This window comes from Gymnodraco acuticeps, unplaced genomic scaffold (assembly GCF_902827175.1).
Source record: "Gymnodraco acuticeps unplaced genomic scaffold, fGymAcu1.1, whole genome shotgun sequence".
Taxonomy (NCBI): Eukaryota; Metazoa; Chordata; class Actinopteri; order Perciformes; family Bathydraconidae; genus Gymnodraco; species Gymnodraco acuticeps.
In genome coordinates this window covers 1,826,949-1,850,458 of record NW_022990939.1, presented here as the reverse complement: position 1 = coordinate 1,850,458, position 23,510 = coordinate 1,826,949, and the positions used below count along the sequence as shown (strand labels likewise).

The 23,510-nt window shown below is 43.8% G+C and overlaps 1 protein-coding gene across 2 annotated transcripts in view; it reads left to right on the top strand.

Annotated features, from left to right (window-relative positions):
* Positions 1 to 23,510, top strand: part of LOC117558273 (proton myo-inositol cotransporter-like) — a 91,977-nt gene that overhangs the window by 53,213 nt on the left and 15,254 nt on the right. For both annotated transcript variants that reach the window (XM_034234329.1, XM_034234331.1), the window contains one exon: positions 12,305 to 12,413. In XM_034234329.1, the coding sequence (XP_034090220.1) occupies positions 12,305 to 12,413 (109 nt within the window). The remainder of the gene's footprint in view (positions 1 to 12,304; positions 12,414 to 23,510) is intronic.

Here is a 23,510-nt window from a genome sequence, read left to right as displayed (position 1 = left end):
TAAGTATTTAAAAAAAATAAAAGGTTTGCCTTTAGTAGAGATTGAGTTTTTTGCTTCTAACATTAACATTTCCTTTTTAGAGATGGAGCTTATATCTCTGCTTCATTAGTCTTGTTCAGATCTGTAGAGTGTGAGGTGTAATGATCCTACTCTGATGAGGCAGGGGAAGAGAGGTGACAAAGAAGAATGGAGGAGAAATAATTAGAGGGAGGATGGGGGTAGAGGTAGTATGGCTGCAGATGTCCTGCTCAGTCCTTGATTGTAGCTCTCCCTGGTTATGTAAGTGACGCCAGCTTCCAGACACCAGGTCCCTGAGGACCCTCTGATTGGATGGTCGGATGGATAGAAAAAGCTATTCTCCTATAGACTCTTATCTTAATAATTCCTCCTGTGCTTCCCTGCATCGCCTCTTTGTTTACTTGATTGACCATTGTTCAACACCAGCCATTCCCCTCAGTTCTGACCCAGGGTAAATATATATTTCACTGATTCACAAAGCAATATGGGAATCAGTAATCGTTAGTCCTGTGAATGGATACTTGCCAATGTTCCTGGAAAGCAAGCTGCTTCTCTCTCTGTGCTGAATGTTTCATAAAGCAGACGGGATGTGGCACGTGTTTGAAGCGTGAATATATAAAAGAAAAAAAAACATCTGACAGGACCAACAGAGCTAAACGGGCGCTCTAATTGGCCTTGGGGGTTGTTGTGCAGAGAAGTTGGGGTGTTTCCCGAAAGCAGGTAGCCGAGAAAAAATAGCTAATTGGAGATTCCTTCAGCAGATATCAAAGAGAAGAAGAAGAAAAGAAGAGGCCCTGATTCTCATTAAAAACACATTCCCTGCAAACAAACTGTATTTTTATGGTATGGCTTATAGTGAGGCTATCAGTATTTGCTGGATTGAATGCTGAAAAAACGTGAAATGAAAAAGCGAAATTGAGGTTTTTTTTCGACATTCAGTGCTATATTAAGAGGTGATCCACACCTGGAGGCATCATGCTTGAAGATTTAAGGTTATAGTGGTTTGCAGTATTAAATGGAATATAGTTGGAAAGATTCAATGGGAAATACTGACGTGCAATTACTGCAGTGCTGTGATTCAATCACTGTGCTTGTAGCTGGCTGGTTGCTCGCTGACTGTTTTGTCAAAGCCATCCTTCTTCTTCAATATCTCATTTGATTCAATTACAGCTGGATGGCGTTCAGCTGAGGAAATGACGCCGTGTGTGTTTGGAGAGCTTGTGTGTGTTTGTGCATGTAGGAAAATATGTTTATTGCTGTGGAGCAAGTATGATTATGATTTGCATTTCAAATTGTATTTTTGTAGAAAAAGGTATTGTATTCTTAACCCCAAAGGGATAATTTGAGTATAGTGTCTGTATGACTGATTGTATCTGAAAGTGTGTTTGTCTATGTCGGTGTTTGGCTGAGTATATTTAATTCTTCTTCAGGCAGCCATCAGGTCTCCACTCTCTCCATACTTCAGTCCATGAATTCTGATTTCCCTGTCGGCTAATCAGATAACGGTCCTCAGCTCCGGTCTCGAGGGATCAACCAATCACACTTCACCACGTTAGCGCCATGGAAATGGCTCAGCCCATAAAGGCATCACTTTCTCTTCCCTGTCATAGGTTAGGGCTCTGCTTGTCACGATTTTCATGTCATGTCACATTTCTATGTCTAGGTTTGGGTGTTTTTGCTGTTCTCTCTGTCATGTTTTCCTCCTGGGTTATTGTCTGGTCCTTTTCCCTGTGTTTTTCCTCCTGTCGTTAGTTTCCCTGGTGTGTCTAGTTATCTGATTGTGTTCACCTGTGGCCCTTGTGTTTCTCCTCCCCTGCCCGGCTGTTTCTCGTCTTGTGATTACCCCTCCCTGTATTTAGTCTTGTCTCTTCCTGTGTTCAGGGTTGGTGCTTCTTTTGTTTGTGACCCAGTTCACCGAAGAGTGTTTTGTTTGTACAAGTTTATTAAAAGTCCTTGAAATAAAGGTGTTATCAAGTGCTATCTGCTAGTGATGGTGAGATGAAGCCTTATGAAGCTTTGAAGCTTTCCAGCCAATTGGTTCGCAAAAGGGTTTATCTCATGAGGCTTCATCATGGGCTTCATTTGAACACAAACCCCCTGTTGGTCAAAGTGTGTAAAACAGGCAGATTGGACATCTCAACAGTGTGCTCTATCTCATACCGAGTTCCCAATGAGTAAAGCCGTAGAATAACTCTAAACAACGAACATAAACTCATATCTTCATGTTAACAATATTGTTTTTATTCCAGTTGAATGATTGTGATTGAAAAGCCTAAGGAGGCTGGTAAACATTGCAAAGAGGGATTTGCATTCCTTCATAAACGTAACCATGTTGTAGCCTGAGAAAGGCTAAACCATATCAAAGAATACATTTATTAACTACATTGTCTCATTTAGCTGTAGCTTTTATAAACAACAAAAAATACGTATTGTTCAGTCGTTGAACCAGGGACCAGCTGCGCCGGATTCATTTCAGAAGTGCGGGGGCCAAAAAGTGCGTGTGTATGTGACATAGCCTACTTGCCAACCCTCACGATTTTCGCGGGAGACTCCCGTTTTCCTCCCGGGGTCATATTTATCCCGCATTTCTCCCGATTTCTGACTAAATCTGATTTGTTTCATTCTAACATAACGCACCAAATGTTACTGTTTCCACTCGGACTTCAATACAGCTACACCATTGTTTGGTTTCCATGGTAACGTGTCATTTTAGTAGCGCGAGCAAATGAAAGTCTGAGAGGGTCTTCAGGAGGAAGATAGTCAGAGAAAACAGAACAAGAATGGACAACTCAACCCTCTGCTCACTCCTTTCCTGTACATTAAACTATACAGACCAGCCCACACGACAGCGCAGTTGCTCATTCCATCTCTTCTTTTTTCCTGCTACGCTCTTGTTTGACAAGCTGAATGTTGACTGGTGTTTGACTGAAGTTAGCTCTGTGAAAAGTTCCAGTTATTAACTCGGTATTTACAAAGCTGTCATCTCCACATTTGGAGAAAGTTACAAGCCGTTTGACAGCAGCACATCTGCATATTTCACAGAAGGCTCGTTTAGTGGTTTTGCAAATAATTAACCACTCTCTGTTTTTGTACCATTCTGCATTGAAGTACCTTCTCTTTGCCCAAATAAGCTTTTATTGGCCCGTCACAATGTCCCGACAACAAACCTCCATGCAGTCGGAACCAGCCTGTTTCGGTTCAACGATGCCGGCGGCGGCGGTTTTGACAGCCTCTGCGGCCGCAGAGCTGCTGCTGGGGTTCATCTGGCTGCGCTGGTTCTATGGTTGAAGGACCAGGCTCCGGAGTTGTGGATGTCAGGGATGTGACATTCAAGTTGTTGAATTTCAGCTTAGTTTGACTGTATTTTGTTTTCTTATGCGCCGGTTCTTCTGACATGTTTGCAAGTTTATCTATCTAGGTTAACGGCTGACACACACTGAACAACGTAACACATAACGTAAACAACGTAACAAATAAACACATCTAAGCTTTGTTATTGGTTGTAATGTACATGGATACATTTGAATGGTGTGACAATGTCCTATTTGATTGGATTAAAATGTACATATTCTTCCTGTTATGTCTGCCTGCTGTATTTTACCTAATGCAAAGTGACCTGCTCCATCGAAATCAGTCATATTGATCCGAAGACACATTTTGAGTTGTATACACTGTTGGAAAGAGGAGATTCCTAGCTTTCTAATGATATCAGGATTGTTTTTGTACTATATTAAGCAAAATATGTCACATTATATAATGACTGTCACAGAGTCATCATTTTGAGAAAAAGGCCTTAAAGTTTCCTCTTCTCTGGATCGATCTGATTGATTATTAGCGGAGCAAATGATCAAAGTAGTACGGAGGGAAGATATTTTCGTTTGGATTACTGGTCTGGGGGGAGCTCGCGAGTGTGTGCGTGTATACCACGTGTGTGTGTTTGTGTATTTTTGCGTTTGTTTCCCGGGGAAAACTTTCAGGAGAAACACCGGCTGTTGTTATGCTTGCTGTGACGTCAAATTACTCCGTTCTCCGCTTGTAATTATGCCGTTAAAAGCTTCAAAGCTGTAGTTATCATCTGAATTTGCCGAAACAAGTTTAATATTCTGAAAGCCAAGACTTTGTTTATTTGAAATCAGATGAAAACAAACTGTAACAGACCCTGCGGTGTTATCTATGATTACTATGCCTTACATTCATAATGTCAGCGGAGGGAGGGGAAGCGGCGCTGTAGAAGAGCAGAGTGGCGAGTGAGAGGCGAGCTGTGTACTTCCCTTTACAAGCTTCAAAAATGCCTGTAGCTAATGAGATTGAATATAACAATCAACAATAACAACAATATACACAGCTAGATCAGATGGCGTTCTTTTTAGATGCGACTTTAGAGTAGAGGGGAATTATTGAAACAGGATGTGTACAGGGTTCCGCGGCATCCGCTGCTGCGAAAATGTGGGGCAGGGCCGTAAAGTGGGGGGGCCAATAGCCCCCTGGCCCCCCAGCTTCCGGCGCCCTTGCCAGGGACCCTGCGGTCGTGAGTCAACTGCTTTCCAGCTGAGCCACAGCACACACACTAAAGCTCCCTGAAAACACTGGATCCTATTTATTCCTGTATTTATTTCTGTATTTATTGATGTTTTTATTCCTAAATTTATTTATGCTTGTATCTATTTATACGTTATGACATGTTCCGACCTCTATATAAGTGAGGGTCTGAGCTCTCTTGATTCCATCGTGTCACCGGGCCCGGGTACAGGAGGGGTAATATGGTTCTTATTATACATCCATGGGTATTATGAGCGTTGTGGTTCAACGGTTCAACCGATCTGAATCTCTTCGTGAAGCAGTCACGTGGTATCGACAGGCAGCGAGGCTTCGTTTGTCATCGGTGACGTCACTGGCACAAAACGATACAAGCCTCGATACATGCTTCACAAAAAGCTTCGGGGATTACTCGACACACGCTCCGAAGCCTCGGCGCAATACGTAACATCACTACTATCTGCGTTTGGGTCCTACCTGCTTCACTCTGCGTATCAGAAAGCACCAACCAAGAAATGGGCCCAGCAGATCTGTTCGAGCTTGAGTTATTGAATTTTTCCTTTTTTTTGGCTAACTGCTCGGATCGATGGAAGAGAGCACCCGGAGTTCAGCAGCGAGAGGCTGTGTTATCAGGCGCGCCAGATGGCTAGAGAGAAACCAGGTTTGGTGAAATTCTTACCTGGCTGGATTTCAAAAATCCTCCCGGTGTGTGATTCCCGGCCTGCTAGCCCCAGGCATGCTAGCTCCCTGGCTCCCAATTCCCAACCTGGTACCATACGCCTCGTGGGTTCCGTCTGAAGTCAACCCATGCTTCTGCCCCAGTTCCTGCTCCTGGCCAGGAGTCGTATTCTGGAACTCGTCTGGCTTATGGAGGTCCACGGAGTATTCAGGCGGCTGCTACGAGAAGGAGTCGCAAGGCCAGGCTAGCAGCCCGAGCCCCAGCAGCCATGGCTCCATGCTCCAGTACCGGCCCACACAGCCATGGTTCCGTGCTCCAGTACCATCCCACACAGCCATGGATCCGTGTTTCGGTTCCATGCCCAGCAGCCATGGTTCCGGCTACAGAACCGGCCCACACAGCCATGGTCCCGGCCCCAGTTCAGGCCCCAGCAGCCATGGTTCCAGCCCTGGTTCCGGCCCCAGCAGCCATGGTTCGGGCTCCAGTACAAGCCCCAGCAGCCATGGTTCCGGCTACAGAACCGGCCCACACAGCCATGGTTCTAGCCCCAGTTCTGGCCCCAGCAGCCATGGTTCCGGCCCCAGCTCCGGTCCCAGCAGCCATGGTTCCGGCTTCAGTACCGGCCCCAGGACTGGCCCCGACTCCAGTTTCGGCTCCAGGACTGGCTTACCGGCCGACGCCAGCTCCTCGAGTCCTGTCGGCGTACCGGCCGATTCCAGCACCTCGTCTCCTGTTGGCTCTCCAGCCGACGCCAGCTCCCCGAGTCTTGTCGGTGTACCGGCCGACTCCAGCACCTCGTCTCTTGCCGGCTCTCCAGCCGACGCCAGCTCCCCGTGTCCTGTCGGCGTACCGACCGACACAAGTTCCTTCTCAAGACCCTTCTCAAGACCCATCTCAAGTCCCCTCTCAAGTCCCCTCTCGACTTCCCTCTCAAGTTCCTTCTCAAGTCCCCTCTCAAGTCTCCTCTCCAGTTCCCTCTCAAGTCTCCTCTCGAGCTACCTCTCGAGTCTCTTCTCGAGCTACCTCTCGAGTCACCTCTCAAGTCACCCCTCAAGTCCCCTCTCGAGTCTCCTCTCGAGTTCCCTCTCAAGTCCCCTCTCAAGTTTCCTCTCAGGTCCCCTTTCGAGTCTCTTCTCGAGTCTCCTCTCAAGTCCCCTCTCAAGTCCCCTCTCGAGTCCCCTCTCAAGTCCCCTCTCGAGTCCCCTCTCAAGACACTTCTCAAGTCCCCTCTCAAGACACTTCTCAGGTCCCATCTCGAGTCTCTTCTCAAGTTCCCTCTCAAGTTCCCTCTCAAGTCCCCTCTCAGGTCCCCTCTCAAGTTCCCTCTCAAGTTCCCTCTCGAGTCCCCTCTCAAGACACTTCTCAAGTCCCCTCTCAAGACACTTCTCAGGTCCCATCTCGAGTCTCTTCTCAAGTCCCCTCTCAGGTCCCATCTCGAGTCCTCTCTCGAGTCACCCCTCAAGTCCCCTCTCGAGTCTCCTCTCGAGTTCCCTCTCAAGACACGTCTCAGGTCCCATCTCGAGTCTCTTCTCAAGTTCCCTCTCAAGTTCCCTCTCAAGTCCCCTCTCAGGTCCCATCTCGAGTCCTCTCTCTCGAGTCACCCCTCAAGTCCCCTCTCGAGTTCCCTCTCAAGTCCCTTCTCAAGTTTCCTCTCAGGTCCCCTTTCGAGTCTCTTCTCGAGTCTCCTCTCAAGTTTCCTCTGGAGTCCCCTCTCGAGTCCCCTCTCAAGACACTTCTCAAGTCCCCTCTCAAGACACTTCTCAGGTCCCATCTCGAGTCCCCTCTCAAGTTCCCTCTCAAGTCCCCTCTCAAGTTCCTACCCGAGTCACCTCTCAAGTCACCGCTCAAGTCACCTCTCAAGTCTCCTCTCGAGTTCCCTCTCGAGTTCCCTCTCGAGTCCCCTCTCAAGTCTCCTCTCGAGTTCCCTCTCAGGTCCCCTCTCGAGTCTCTTCTCGAGTCCCCTCTCAAGTCCCCTCTCGAGTTCCCTCTCAAGTCTCCTCTCGAGTTCCCTCTCAGGTCCCCTCTCAAGTCTCTTCTCGAGTCCCCTCTCGAGTCCCCTCTCAAGTCTCCTCTTGAGTTCCCTCTCAAGTCATCTCTCGAGTTCCCTCTCAAGTCATCTCTCGAGTTCCCTCTCAAGCCCTCTCTCGAGTCCCCTCGAGTTCCCTATCGAGTCCCCTCTCAAGTCACCTCTCGAGTCCCCTCTCAAGTCACCTCTCGAGTTCCCTCTCAAGTCACCTCTCGAGTCTCCGATCAAGTTCCCTCTCGAGATTCCTCTCAAGTCACCTCTCAAGTCAACTCTCAAGTTTCCTCTCTAGTTCCCTCTCAAGCCCTCTCTCGAGTTCCCACTCAAGTCCCTACTCAAGTGTCGTTGGAGGTTCCGCTGGGGGTCCTGCCAACTCTATATCCTGTGCCGTTGGAGGCCCCGCCGACTACTCTTCTGCCGGGGGTCCTGCCAACCCTATGTCCTGTGCCGTTGGAGGCCCTGCCGACTACTCTCCTGCCGGGGGTCCTGCCAACCCTAAGTCCTGTGCCGTTGGAGGCCCCGCCGACTACTCTTCTGCCGGGGGTCCTGCCAGCCTTATGTCCTGTGCCGTTGGAGGTCCCGCCGACTACTCTTCTGCCGGGGGTCCTGCCAGTCCTATGTCCTGTGCCGTTGGAGGTCCCGCCGACTACTCTTCTGCCGGGGGTCCTGCCAACCCTATGTCCTGTGCCGTTGGAGGTCCCGCCGACTGCTCTCCTGCCGGTGGTCCTGCCGGGCCCTGTGTCCTGTCCCGTTGGGGGTCCCGTCGACTACTCTTCTGCCGGGGGTCCTGCCAACCCTATGTCCTGAGCCGTTGGAGGTCCCGCCAACTACTCTTCCGCTGGGGGTCCTGCCAACTCCATGTCCTGTGCCGTTGGAGGTTCTGCCGACTGCTCTCCTGCCGGGGGTCCTGCCGGCCCTGTGTCCTCTTCCGTGGGGATTCTTGCCGACACCTGTCCCACCGGCTCCGGATCCTGTCCGGTCGACACCGGCTCCTGCCTGGCCTCCGGAGCTGTCCGGTCTTCGCCCTCGAGCCCGGTCCCCTGAGTTCGCCCGCTGTGGTCTTCGCCCCTCCTCGAACTCTGCCTTGCCCCCGGGCAGTCCGCCCGAGACCCCCTCCTCGAACTCTGCCTTGCCCCCGGGCCGTCCGCCCGAGACCCCCTCTTCGAACTCTGCCTTGCCCTGGGCTATCAGCCAAGGCCCGTCCTCCGGACCCCTTCCACCCACCCTGCTGGACGTTGTTGGATTTTTGTTTTGGTGTTTAGGGATGTCTAGAATCCGTCCCTTGAGGAGGGGGTTCTGTCACGATTCTCATGTCATGTCACATTTCTATGTCTAGGTTTGGGTGTTTTTGCTGTTCTCTCTGTCATATTTTCCTCCTTGGTTATTGTCTGGTCCTTTTCCCTGTGTTTTTCCTCCTGTCGTTAGTTTCCCTGGTGTGTCTAGTTATCTGATTGTGTTCACCTGTGGCCCTTGTGTTTCTCCTCCCCTGCCCGGCTGTTTCTCGTCTTGTGATTACCCCTCCCTGTATTTAGTCTTGTCTCTTCCTGTGTTCAGTGTTGGTGCTTCTTTTGTTTGTGACCTAGTTCACCGTAGAGTGTGTTGTCTGTCCAAGTATAATTAAGTCCTTGAAATAAAGGTGTTATCAAGTGCTATCTGCGTTTGGGTCCTACCTGCTTCACTCTGCGTATCACTGCTTCACATTAGACACAGACTTTTGAAGTTAAAACTTAAAGATATAGCTATATTTAAAATCTTTCATCCTACATTTCCCATAATGCATTTTGGAACAGTGTAACGAAGGTAACTTCGTTACTATGGATTGACGGCTTTGGGGGCCTTGTAATATTGCACATGTGGGTTTGCACTTTATATAACGACTTCCTTTTGCACAGTAATAATGTCACTCAGCACTTTAGTGAACAGTTTGCACTTTATTGGCATGATTTGCACAGTACAGTTTGACATGGCCTATTTGCACATTTTTATATAATCTATACTATTTATTGATGTAGTAGTTGTTAAATGATTAAACCGTATTATTTGGAATGTCGTCAGGCAGATGCTGGTCGGTCCTCGGCTCCACCTGAAAAGAGAGGGGAGTTATAGCGAGAGCGCCGAGAGTGTTTATGATTGTGTAAGATTGACAGCGGATGAGATTAATCATTGTGTGCAGATGTCCTGTTTTAGCGTGTATATGTCATGACATTAAGTTGCATTCATTGTAGAAGTGAACACTGTGTAAAGGTTACGTCCATCGCTTACCCATGCTGTTTCGTCCTGTGTCCGCTCCAGTGTGTTTGGCCAAAAGGTCCTCGGGGGGAAACAAACACTGACTAAAGAAGGTTCCGGGACGAACCAAGTGGCGGGATGGGCGTAGGGGTTTCTGTTGTAGTTGGGAATGTATTTCTATATATTATGGTCAGTTATAATGTGGGTTTTGGGGTTAAATTAACAGCTGGATATAAACCACTGATCATACATGCACAGAATATTATAGATTATCGTTATACCAATTATGATGACATGTGTATTTATAATGGCTCACCTGTGAATGGTTTCTCCCAATAAGATCCTCTATAAAAGAGCCAGTCTTCAGTCGGAGGAAAGTGGTGAACACCTCCATGCTGGCTGGCTGGCTGTTCTTTATGGTGGTTGTGAAATAAAGACACTATGGTGTGCAACTCTACCTCCTCTCGTGTTTGGTTCTTTCACTGGAAATCCAGCCGCTAAAAGGGTTGCTGTCTCACAAACAGCCTCTGCCACACAGTCATGGAGTATCTTAATGATGACTTCCTGTTGTGACAGACATGTCTTTACAGTTTTTTTTTAATAAGAGTGATAAAGGGATGAAAAAATACCTAAATAAAATAAAGGATTTGCCAATATTTTTTATTTGATGCTTTGAAGGCACAAAATTACACAGGCAATTTATATTTGCTACATTTAACGTGACTTCCAGTATAAACCTTCTCTCCGAATAAAGATACAGAGATGGTTAATTGTGTTGGTCGAACAGATACAGATTATTATGTGTCTGTTCACCTCTACTAGATGCAGTACCAAATCAATTTAATAGAGATAAAGCTGAGTTCATGTTGCTGACGAACACAAAACCTAATGGACCAAATACGAGTTATGCATTTTGACTTAATGATTTAATCAGCGAAAGGTGTTTTTTATACTTGACTGCATAAGATTGTTATTAAAGTTGCCTCTTGTTGCTTTAAAAGGTCGAGAGGTGGCTTCTGCAGTGGAAATGCAAACAAAAAGCTGAAAGTTCCAATGTTTTGTCACACCAGTTTCCTGTTTTATTCTGAAAAGTCTTCACCCCCCTGTGTTATGTCTGTTTAATTCCTGTCCCTGTGTCTTCCCTCCTGTTTGATTACTTGATTCTGTTCAACTGTTTTTTCCTTCCCTCCCCAGCTGTGTATTTTCTTGTGATTAGTCTTGCATGTATTTAAGTTCTGGAAGAGTTCAGCTTTTTCGATGATGGAGAGTTGTGTGATTTTGTGTTTTGACTTGCCCTGATTTGCCTGTTAAACCTGGAATCAAAGGTATTTTTATAAAAAACTACTGTACAAATACTTTTGGGAAATAAGGGTCCTTCTCAAAAGTTGTCAATTGAAAAGGGAAGGCTCAAGTGTGTTGTGCATGCCGGCTTCCTTTCCAAAGTCTACTCAGCTTGTCAATCTGCTAAAGGAGATGTTCACTAGTCCAGAGTCCACCCACACACAGCTGCTCCCAAATAATCAGCATGTCGTATGTGCAGGCTTCCTTCTTTATGATATGTTTGTTTGCGGTGTGTTTGCACAGTCACTTGTTTTTCCTGCACACAATTGTACCTGCATGTGTGTGTCTTTCCTGCGTGTGTGTGTTCAGGCATGTTTGTCTGATCTCTTGGCTCCGTTTGTCACTGCTTTTTTATCCCTCAGCTCCTTGCCTGTCCAGCAGCTCTCTCATCCTATTAAGGATTCTCCTCCCAAAGGAGCCGCATGTCTGTGTGTGTTGAACATCACAGTCTGCGGCTCTGTTGCTGAGCCAAGTGGGATTCTGCGGGGCCAAAGCCTGCCGTCAAATATTAGTGTTTTTTGCCTTAATTGAGACATTCACCATAGGAAAGAACAGCTCCAGTGCTATGCACATCCTCAAGAGACAGATTCCCCGGAGCTGACAAATCCTCTGTGTTGTGTGCAGAGAAATGTCCGTAGGGCAGATGGTTGCTCTCACAGAGGCTTGATCTTCGGTCCTTCAATATGAGGACATTATGTCTACTCATTATGCCCAAATCAGGAATTTATTATGAATATGGGAATTGATCAGCCAGCAGAAGTGACAAAATGAGTCTCTATGTGTTCTTTTAAAAATATAAATATATATACTCAGCCCAGTTTTTTCCTTCATTTAAAAAAGCAGCAATACATTTTTGAAAATTTGATTATTGCTAAGAGTTAAAGGAGAGGGTCAAAAACACAGATTGTAAATAAAAAGTGAACTTGATCATCGTGATGTCATCCATTGGTTTGTGAATAAAGGTTTTGAACCCTCAAGTGTGGCGCACTGGCTGTTGCCATCTGGGTTCTTTTTGCAACCAGAAGTGACACAAGAGGGTGGAACTCAGTTTGCTTAACGCTAAACAAAAGATTTGTAGGCAACCAAAGTGTTACAGTTTACTTTTATCAACTGAAAACGGTTTGATGGTTAAAGCTGTCGGACAATATCACGGAGAGCATCCAGACCTGACAACATGTAGCAACTTGTCAATCAAAAGGTAGCCCCACCCTTAATCAGACCCTGCTTTTTCGTCTATTTTACTCCATTTTGGACCTAATTCTACAATCCATCATAATGTTTTGAAGAAGACGTAAACTATTATTGAGACGATACATTTGCCAGAAAATGGTTTGTGAGGAAATAAGAGTAGAAGGTTATTAGTGAAAAGTATGGTCTTATTTACTTATTTTTGCAACCAGGAGTCTGATAACGCTTGTGTCATTTTTGTCGTACTGAGTTGGATATTAATTTTGCTGTGCGTTTGCTTGTGTCTCCAGATGGCCCTGTGATCTGGAGAATGCTGACCTACGCCCCCACTCGGCGAGCCCTCCTGGTGGGCTGTGGTCTTCAGATGTTTCAGCAGCTTTCGGGAATCAACACGGTCATGTGAGTGAGAAAACATTCCTCAATAATGTAATCTCCAATACAGGTTCCAATTACTGGGCCATGACAACAGACCTTTTAAAACTGTATAGAGGTCAAATGAGCAGCGTACAAAAGGGCTTAATGGGGCAGGGTGTTATTTTGTCCGTTTGTCATCGTTTATATATCCCATTCACAGGAACGCAAAATGATAGGATCTCTTTGACGGAGTTCCTTGAAATTTGGCACATAACATGAACATCTTACAAAAAGCTACTCTGAAAGTCCAAAATGGTAACCTAGCACGAGTCCAAGCGCACAACACATACTCACTTCTGAAAGCTTCTACAATAGAGCATCTGAAAAACTGCTCAGGTGTTGGAGAGTTATAGCTTGAGGTCACACTCACGCGAGGCATGTCTGAACAAGTCTAGCATCTCTTGTCCTGTTTAAGTTCATTTCACTTTGCTACACAACTCGATGTCGGGGTTTAAACGGTGAACACAAAGAAAGCCAAATGAAAATGCTCAGAAGTTAAATTACAAGGTGTTTTTAGTAAAATATTTGGTGGTATTCAGTTGTCCACAAAAAGCATCCGCATAGCTTTTGAAAGTAAATAGACGATGAAACTGCAATGTTCTGCAGACCAAATTCAGTTAATTTGTCTTATTTTGAAAAGCCAGAGAATCAAATTGTTGCCCAAATTGCTAGCCTCGAAAGACATGTTTATAAAATCACTATGGAGATACTTTGTGAATCGTTCTGCTTACAGACTTCTTCCTTAATTAAACCACAGTGACAATCAAGGCTGTTCCTTTTCAGACACATCAACACTGTCTGACAACATGCAGCCTACTTAAAAAAGTTCGTTCAACTTTTGTCACCAAAATGAAACAGTTTGACTCTGGAAAGTGTTTTAGCATCTGAAAAGCCTTAAAATGCGTGGACCTGCCAATCTGCCTCAATGGATTGCATTGTATTGTTTTTGCACCCTAAGCCAGAACGCCACATTCTTGCCACAAAAAAATGTGTGTACCGCTTCAGGCTGTGTTGAATTTTAACAATGGATCAGACTGATTGTATGGCCTATTATGACTGTATATCATATGACCATTATAAGAGGAGTACTTCATCTTTTTGGTCCCTCGAGGTCAACCTAAACAAAGGTGATTCTGTGTCAGCAGTCATCCCTTTCACAATACCTCTAAACAAATGTATTTGGTTCCGCAGCACATTATTATATCATAAAACATTTTCTCTCATCTTTCATAACCAGTGTTGTGCTAGTTACTGAAAACCAGTAACTAGTTACCATTACTAGTTACTTCATTTTCAAAAGTAACTCAGTTACTTTACTGATTACTTACACCAAAAAGTAATGCGTTACTGTAACAAGTAACTTTTTACTTACTTAAAAAAAGGGCTCCCATTAATGCCCTTATAGCCTTCATTTCAGTACTGTTATTGCATTGGAGAATAATACAATCTGTTGATCAACTTGACATGCCTTATATGCAATCTGGATTGCATCGATCTTAGCTGGCTTTCCATTTTTGTATATTCTTTCTCCAGGTAGTTGGAAAAAGTTTTCCGTCCCATATGCCGTGTGCCGCCCGGACATGCTATCATGCTAACTAGCTCCCTGAAAGCGGGTGACTCCACTGTAGCAATAGCCTACATGTGTTCTACAACATACCGTGCAATGGCTTTATCGACTTTTCCCTGGCCAGCAGTCCCTTGGTTAAAATCCAGTCGCTGTTGCTTAGGTGGAGATGGAGGTGGAGTGGCGTTGGATGAGTCTGGGTCTGTGCCGGTCTTAGTTACTAGCTTCGTCCCAGCATGTTGTTTTTGCAGATGTTTTAAGAGATTTGAATTGCTGTTTTGGGCAGTAGATAGGCTCTTTGACCCGCCAGGACACAACTTACATTTAACAGAAACTTTCTTTTCTTTGTGCTCGACAAAAGTGAAATAGTGAGAATATCTCCAGGTGGAGAAACTAGACTGGAGCTCTGCCGCCGCCATGATAGTCTTGTTAGTAAACAACACAAACACGCCCACAGCCCGTCTCCGCATGTGACACAGGAAGTATTTAAGTACATTTACTCAAGTACTGCACTTAAGTACAGTTCTCATCTCTGTTCGCCTGGCTGTTGACTATATAAAAAAACTAATGGAGTAACGCACCATGTAGTAACGGTAACTGAGTTACTGAATTAAAAAAGTAATGCGTTAGAGTACTAGGCCTAGTTACTGCCAAAAATAACGGCGTTGCAGTACGCCGTTATTTTAGTCCCAACACTGTTCATAACACACCGGGGACCAGTGGCGTTACATCACGGCCGGCTTGCTTGCGAAAAATCCGACCACCTTTTATTCTTTTTATCTTTCATTGTGTAATCTGTCTCTGTCTCAGCGCCCCTTTGAGATGCACTATATTACAGGCTGTGTAAACAATCTCTGGATATGTGCTGTTACTTAGCAACCAGCGAAGGTGAGAGCAATAGGAGGAGTGCTCATGCGGACCGTGTCTGCATGAACTTGTGATTTAAGGTGGCACTATGAATGTGTGATTTGTGTGTGTGCGCACATATGGGACTGAAGGTATGGATGTGTGTCCTTGTATCTGGACATTTTTGGAGCTTTTCAGCAGAAGTGACACACTGGATCCGTCACGAATGTCTTTAAATACTCGTATGTGTCTTTCTAACTGCCACACTGTATATCCATCTTCATCACTCGAAAAGCAGAGGGGACAAACTAAATCTGTCACAGCTCCGTCCCTTTCCGATTTATTTCTGAAAAGGGTTATCCGTGTTAGCAGTGACCCATACTGTATACACGCAGCATTTCAATGTGTTTTTGATCAAGATATTGTGTTGTGTTTACACTTGTCTCTATACAAATTGAAACCTGACTGCCATTTCATTCGCACAAACTCCCACTGTGGCTTCCTTTGGCGATAATTACATCCTTCAAAATTGACACTAAAGACCTCATCCTGCTGACAATCAATGTTTGAGGACACGCTCTGAAATGATTCATTTCAGAGCGTGCTGTTTGTTTGCTTTGTGCCATTTCTTGTGAGAATGTGTTCCAGCGACACATCAGTATTACAGTTCATTGTCAAAGAGACTGCACACCTACACAGTTATTTCAGCTAATTAGATCTCTATTCATATTCAAGATGAGCAGAGATTTGCTGGTAATTACATGAAGTCGCCGAATTCCATTTGAATTATAATGACTCAAAAAGAAGATATTCCTTTGGAGGTTGTCCAAGTTCAGTGTGGATGCTGCGTTTATGTCAAACTGAGTTAATTAAAAGTTTCCGACTTGAAAAGAGCTTGATCATCGGGTTCTAAGATTTTATTTTTTTTATGTCTAAAGATCAATTTGGAAAAACGTGAAACCTCCAACATCCAACATTTGCATTATAAAAAAATCTTAAAATATCAACAAATATATATAAAAAAAAGAAAGGCAGTCTGATATGAACACCTCTAAAACTCGTTGATTCACAAGTTGTGTCTCATAAGATGCATCACTTTCATATTGTTTATGCACTCTAATATATTTGTCCTTATCAAATTCAATTTTCAAATGCAACAGGCAAGAATAAGAAACAATCCGTTTTTGTTTTTGTCTTCTGTTCATTTCTCAAAATGTATGAAAGATATCGTACTTAAGAATTCTGGGAGAAATTGAATCGATACCGGCTTGATGCAGCAGACGGACTAGACGACAGGTAAACAGCAGAGACGAGGAACAGAAGTCATAGCAGGATAGAAGGTGACCCAGGACACTAAAAGGTGACGAGGTGCATGAAGGCAGCAAGACACAGCTGATTGAGGGACGATCAGACACAACAGGTGTGCAGGAGAGCTCATTATTATACTAGTATTTTAGCACTTCCAGTTCTCAAAGTTAACAGGTTGAGGCCCAAAATAAGGTCTATGGTTATCACAAGCTTACACAATATTAACCTTTTGCTCTACAAAATAAAAGTAAAAACCCTACTGGTGTATTTCTGAAGCTTTGATGTGTCTATATAAAGACCATTAAAGGTCACCATGCCGAACATTAGCAGCATCTGAATCTTTAAAAAAACAAATTTAGACACAACAATCCCTTTAAAATGATAGCCTGATCTGATTTGATCCATGTTTTAGTGTCATTTGCACCCATGTTTTGCTGTATGTTTTACACATTATGGATGTTTGTTTGTTTCTTCCTGAATTGACGTCACCCCTCCTGTGTGCGTCTTCTTACCTCTGTATACTTTGCAAGCCTGTCTGTTTACCACCTGCCTTTTTTGTTTGTGTGTGAAGCTGCCAGATTAGCCCTATTAGCCGGCGAGATATAAAGGAGGTCCGGGGAGCCAGTAAATCAGCCGGGCTTAGAGACAAGCCCCCCTCTCTCTCTCTGTCCCTCAGCTGCTTTCCCTGATTAAACCAGCTGGGCAGCCTCAGAGAAAGGGAAAGGGCAGCGGGAGTAGACTGGCAGACTTGTAAAAAAAACAAAACATTTGCAAACCAAACTAGCGAGCACATATTGTCTGTCTGTTACAGTCTGTTCTCTCAAGTTGGAGAATTGACAGTAGCGGATTGATGGAGTTCACAGATTTCTTTTTATGCCTCTGCGCAGGCGACAGACGTGGCCGGAGGCGGAATCTGTCGTCCTGTCAGTCCGCCCCATTTCTCCTGAGCACCATGTCTCAGGAGCGCCTGAAGGGAATAATTGTCTCACACTTCCACTTGGACTTGAAGGATGAATGATTAGATTTTAATGGTCGAAGGTAACAAGTTGAATAGGACCTCACAAAACGTGTTTTTCAATAATTAATATGGTAGTTATGATAATTTCATGCAGGAAAAAGGATCAAGTGGTGACGTTTTGGATATGGATGTAGCTTGCAATTTGACTGGTTTGTGGATGCATACATTCATTGTCAATGTTAGTGTAGAAGTATGTAGGTATACTTAACTGAGTGTTGCAAATATACCTAGAACCAAAAGGTGAAATGCTATAATTCTATGAATGATGGAAATTTAGTTTTTTTTTCCTGCAACAAAATCTAAATAATTTGGCCTAGTTTAAAAGTTCTGTCTTTTTTATTCTTGATCCCTATCTGCAGTTCTCATGATTTTAATTGGGAGGCTCAGGTGCACAGAAAGAGAGACAGGCTGTAAGTAGAGCAAGGGTGTTTTTGAGACCACTCTCATGGGAGGGGTGTGAATCCAGTGGTCTCTTATCACACTGTGTCCCTTCATTTGAGCAGCATGACTAACATACAGCTCATCGCATCAGTTAAACTCATCAAGTTAGTATTTTTCCAACCTAATTAACAGCAAACTCTCCCAAAGATGCTGCTCAGATGATCAGTGCTTGCTCAGCTGCACACTTGCTTGCAAATTACACTTGGTGCAGGTCCACATCACACACTGGCATGCAAATGAGTTTCCTCAGTGGTGCCGTCTAATCACATGTATTTATGCAGAGAAGTTCAGATGAAATTCATCCAAACTTTACACTAATTAGCAGTGTGGGTAAAATGGCTATTTATATAAATCGCAGATGTAATTCATGTCACTTGGGCATCACCACTTTTACAAGACTTACAGTGGGTTATTTTTTTAGAGAACCAAGAACATGTAGCCACTTACCAAACGCATACAAACCGTAATGCATTATAAGGTTATACTACATCAGGGAAGACTTAATGATTAGTGCATTTTTGATGTAAATCTATGGCCAACAGGTGCAAACGCGTTAAAAACATTGTCGTTATGAGAAACGTGTTACAGCTTCACAAACGATGCCAATAATAAAACACACCTTTTTCAAAACACTTGCAAATGAAGAAAACTTAACAACGCGTGCAGCATTTAGTAAACATTCACCAACTTGACGAAGCATTTCACTTACTAAAAGTGCTGCAAATACAAAACGCTTCAAATAAAAGACATATATGAGGATTAAGACATAACATGACAATCACAATATGTTGAAGAGCCTTTGATGTATAGTTCATTAAAGATTGAACTTCTTATTTAATTTTAGGATTGACTGATGCACAGAGAAATGCTTTAGTCCTATCGCATTAAATCGTGGGATGTTTCAGGATATGGTTTGGGTCAGAGACAATATTGTTGGCAAGCCTCAGTATAATATTATGGTTGAGTCATGAAGCTGCAAAATGCACAGCAAGACACCTCACATTGTTTTTTTTTGTTTAAAGCAGTTTGGTTTGAACTCATATGTCAAGCCCAGTATCTCTGGACTCTCTGGTTGTTAGATGAATAACCTGGCTGCCCTTACACTCACACACACACACACACGCACGTACACACACACACACACACACACACACACACACACGCACACACACACACACACACACACTCTGGTCAGCGAAGCCTGTGTGATGAGAGATGTATTTGTCAATAATCCATCTCTCAGGAACCGATGAGGTGTCAGCTGGTGTGTCTGGTCTGCTTGTCTTTCTGCCTGCATGAGTTGGTGTCCCTGAATGCCTCCCCGCCTGAATTACTGCCACCCTTCCCTCTCTGTTGTTCAGGTCATAAATGTGGCACAGCAGAGGGTCAGGTGAGATATCTCACTCCCTATTGGTCACTGGATCATTTTCAATATTATAACCACATCACCTATGCAAAGGTCAGTTGACGAGGGCTGTGTGTTTGTGTGGATCTTTTTCAGGCAGGTTAGCAGAATCTGTTGACAAAGCGCAGGGGGGAAGAAAACGGGAAGAGATTCATTGAGAGGAAGAGGGCAGGAAAAAGAGACGGATAGGAAAGAGGGAAGAACAAGAGGGCGGATGGAGAGATGACAGTGATGGTGATGAGGTGGAGGAAGGTGTGGAGGGGGATCAAGTCAGATGACAAGCAGAGAGAGTCTGAGATAGATTTAGGAGGAAAGATAAAGGGACCAGAAATATTGAATACAAAAGAAAAGCCTGTGTTCTTTCATTCAGTGTGTTGCTTTTCCTTTGTTCGCTTTTATTAGCTGCGGTCCACTTCTTGTCTGTTTGGTATATGTTAGGTTACCTTACTCTTCATGGCATAAAATACAATTGGATAACTGATGAAAAGTTCAGGTGTGTTTCCTCGCCAAACTCCACAGGAAGTAGCCAGATTGTACTGGTCAAGATAGAGCAGTTATTGACCAGAGAATAATCCAGAGCAGAATAAAACCCTATTTTTGAACATAATATTGTAAAATATTTATACAATGAAGGATTTGAAGATAAAATTGATAGGTACAGAACGTGAGGAAAATGTTTTGTTTTATTTTTTGTGCTTGCGCGATTAAATGCTACATGCTTTTTAGCCAAAAATATAAGACAACAACAGGGCTTACTATAATCCGATGAGTAAAATAGAATAACATGATTTGTATTAGCTTAAAATATGCAAAATAAATAACAAGCTGGGACTAAAATAACTAGAATTTTAAAGGCGTCTTAAAAAAACGGATGAGGATGACTAAATATGATCAAAACAACATGGATGGCAGGACTAAATACTAAATAAAGATTTAATAAACAATAAAATGGTTTGGAAATGTGGTATGTTTTAATTAAATTCTACAACCCACAGATGCCTTGAGAAACCACTCATTTTTGTAAATCAAGGTATTTTTCTATTATATTATAAATAGAGATGATATAGAATTATATGATGTGATATTATGAGTGTGTTGTCAGTTAGGTGTTTGACAGGCCAGTTGGCACTCACAGATGGTCCCACTGACAAATGTCATGTTGGAAATGTCACCAACGCCAGTCTTTACATGGTCACTCTGCTGGCCGGCCATTATCTGGCAGAGCCCACTCAGGCAGATAGTGCGCATGTTGAAAGAAATGCCAAAATCTGCAAAGTTGTTTTTGATTGTGTTCCTGTGTGTGTTGGTATGTTTTCAAGCGTTCATAAACAGCTTCATCAATCCAACACCCGTCACTGTCTCCAATGGAGTCACAACAAGATCCTGTTTGATGAGAAATATTATTATCACATTTGCTTAACAGAAGGAGTGTAATTTGTGAAGCATGCTTATTCTTTAGATGCCATTTACAATGTGTATAATACAGATATTTGAGTAAATACAGACAATGGCTTGTATAGTATAGAAAGCAACAGAGAAACGACAGCCAATTTTCTGAAAGGCTGGTGCGCAATTTATGACATACACATAGGTGTCTTTGCTTGTTGCCTGATTAGACCTCTTCTCTGCAGGTGTGCTTGGTTGAAATCTCTCTCAGTCTCCTGTTAGTTTTGTTTGCACCATGTAAGGCAGTGCTATCACACCTTTTATCATTCATATTATGATTATGTGGAGTAAGTGCCTTCCTTTTTCACGGAAAGTCACACGTATACCATTTTTTTTTAATGAAAAGTGGCAGAACTCCATTTTGCTGCTATCACCATCTCACTGGGACAATAGCAGAGCTATCATTAGTTTTATTAGTAACACCTGTGCCTTTCACCTGTGAATATACTGCCAGCATTGCTGTTCCTTCAGCCTGAAATATAATCTCTTAAAATCTCTATCTTGACAGTATGGGTTTCAAAATATTAAATACTTGCTTCTAGAAACTTTGGAGATGTAGTAACTAGTCTCAGGGCTAGGCTAGCAGCTAATTATGACTCAGCCTTAGCCAGTGGCGGACGGCCCATAGGGGCGCTAGGGGCGCCACCCCACCTCTTCCCACATAAAAAATAAATAAATAAAATTAAATAAAAAAATATATATTAAAAAAAATATATATTTTATATTTTTATTTTTAATGAACAAGGTAAATATCATACAATTGGTATCAGTAAAATGTATAATCTACAATAAAATCTCGTTTAAAATTGTGTTACGATGTCTAAAGTTACTGATAAGTCACATGTTTCCTGCCTGGCCTTGCCCATGGCATTAGTTTATCATTACCGGGCAGAGCCCCCGAGACAAACAGCAGCAACCAGCACGTTGCAAAAGTCTCAATAGTAAACTGTGCCGCCGAAACATAATTTCAGCCAATCAGCGCCGTCAAATATTTTGGTCACGAGGGCGCTCACGTTGGCGCCCACGTTGCTTACGTGCGTTGACGTGAGTTGTTTTTTTAGACTCGTGAGTGACCAAGGCAGTGGTTCTCAAAGTGGGGGGCGCGCCCCCCCAGGGGGGCGCAGAGGCGTGACAGGGGGGGCGCGAGAGACCAGGAGGAAAAATGGTTATTAAAAAAAAAAAAAAGATTATAAAAAAAAAAAAAAAAATCATATTTTGAAAAATTATTGATTCGAAAATAATATGATACAGTACTATTACGTCTGGGTCTCTGTGTTTCATTAAAGCTCGGCTCTGTGTGTGTGTGTGTGTGTGTGTGTGTGTGTGTGTGTGGAACGAGCCATTTTGTGTGCGTGCGTGAGCGAGAGAGAGAGATAGCGCACCGGTACCGGAGATCGTTGATGTTAGCTTCTGGTGCTAGCGAGCTATGCTAACGGATATAAGGAGTTTTTTTAACAACAAAGTGGAGGAGAGTCCTCTCCTGTCAGACTGAGAGTCTCAGTGAGCTAAAGGACTCTCAGTGTTATCTCAGTGGGTCTCAAACGTTTTGGTCACCATTAATGTAAACAATTATTTCCGAGGCACACGTTTATATGATCATTATAGTTATAAAAAAATAAGAGAATACATGAAACACAGCTATGAAATACTATATGACAGTAAAACAAGAATAAAGTTTAAAAGAGTGATTTATAAAATATCCATAAAGAAATAGTAAATCTGTTTACAGTTCTGTTTCATCTGGGTGTTGAGAGATGTATCCATAGATCTCTTCATTTTGCTCTCAAAGTGCACCAGATTGATGCTTTCAACTTCAATATTTAAAAATCTTCCCGGGGGAGCATGCCTATATGTGAGGTCCACACACCACCTATAAAAATAGCACTTTACCCCTGCTTACACCTATATGCCGAGACTTGATATCGAGCCTTCATTGTAACAGTCGCGGGTACATAGTGTATGTGCGTGGGGAGTGTTGCAGTAGAAAATGCCACTGTAGCGACCGGTACATTAATGGGAAACCCTAAATGTTTGAGCACGCTCTATGAAAGGTCAAGCTACCCCACAGCACCCCCAAAAGAAATCTCTGGCGCCGCCACTGAGCCTGACTATTTGTGTTGGGGGGGCCCGACTTTTTTTTTTCTCCAAAGGGGGGGCCTGACCGAAAAAGTTTGAGAACCACTGGACCAAGGTGACGCAGTATTTGGATGAGAATGGTGTGCAGGTGGAGTCGCCGGACCTCGGTCCGCACCCAATTCCGTGCAAGAGCTACTCTCCAATCCTTTCGAAAGGAGAAGTTTGGGAGATAAATTGATACTTAAAGACCTTGGACCGGACCAACCCGATTTGTATATATCACAGCAAGCTCGTGAAAAAGACAAAACGTATCAACCAGGCTTCTCACGTAGCTGGTACACCAGAAAGACATGGCTAGCTGGATGCAAACGGGTAAATGCTATCTTTTGTTTCCCATGCTTGCTCTTCAAACAGCCGGGGACAGATACGATCTGTTCAGAAACTAGACTAAAGTTAAACAAGTACAAACCACAGACTGTCTGTGTCATGGAGAATACAGTCGCTGGTTTATTTATGTCTGTATAGGCCGTTGTTGTGAGTGTGGACGGTCGGAGCATATATAACGTTAGCTTAGCCAAGCTCCATTCAGAAAACAAGCATTCTAAAAGGTTTTTCGCCTGCCGTCTGTCTGCAGACTTGTCAAAGCATTAATTCATGGTTTTTACTAACCGGTATCAGTATGTTGTTACTTCGGCATCATTTTGAAACGTGTATTACAATTTAATCACGGTAAAATATGTTCATTTTGTTGTAGTTGTAGCTCCTGAGCCAGCGCGTCTTGTTTGAATGATGCGAGTAAACACAGCTGGCAGCCGCGGTGAAACTCGAGCGACTAGAGCGATGCGATAGGAGCGTTTAGAGCGAAGCGAATATTCACATCGCGTCCGGTCTGAACGCAGCATTAAAGCGAGCTCCGCGCTGCACTGGAAACGCGCCATTACATCACCAGAAGTCCTAATTTAAGGGGTAATTTCTCCC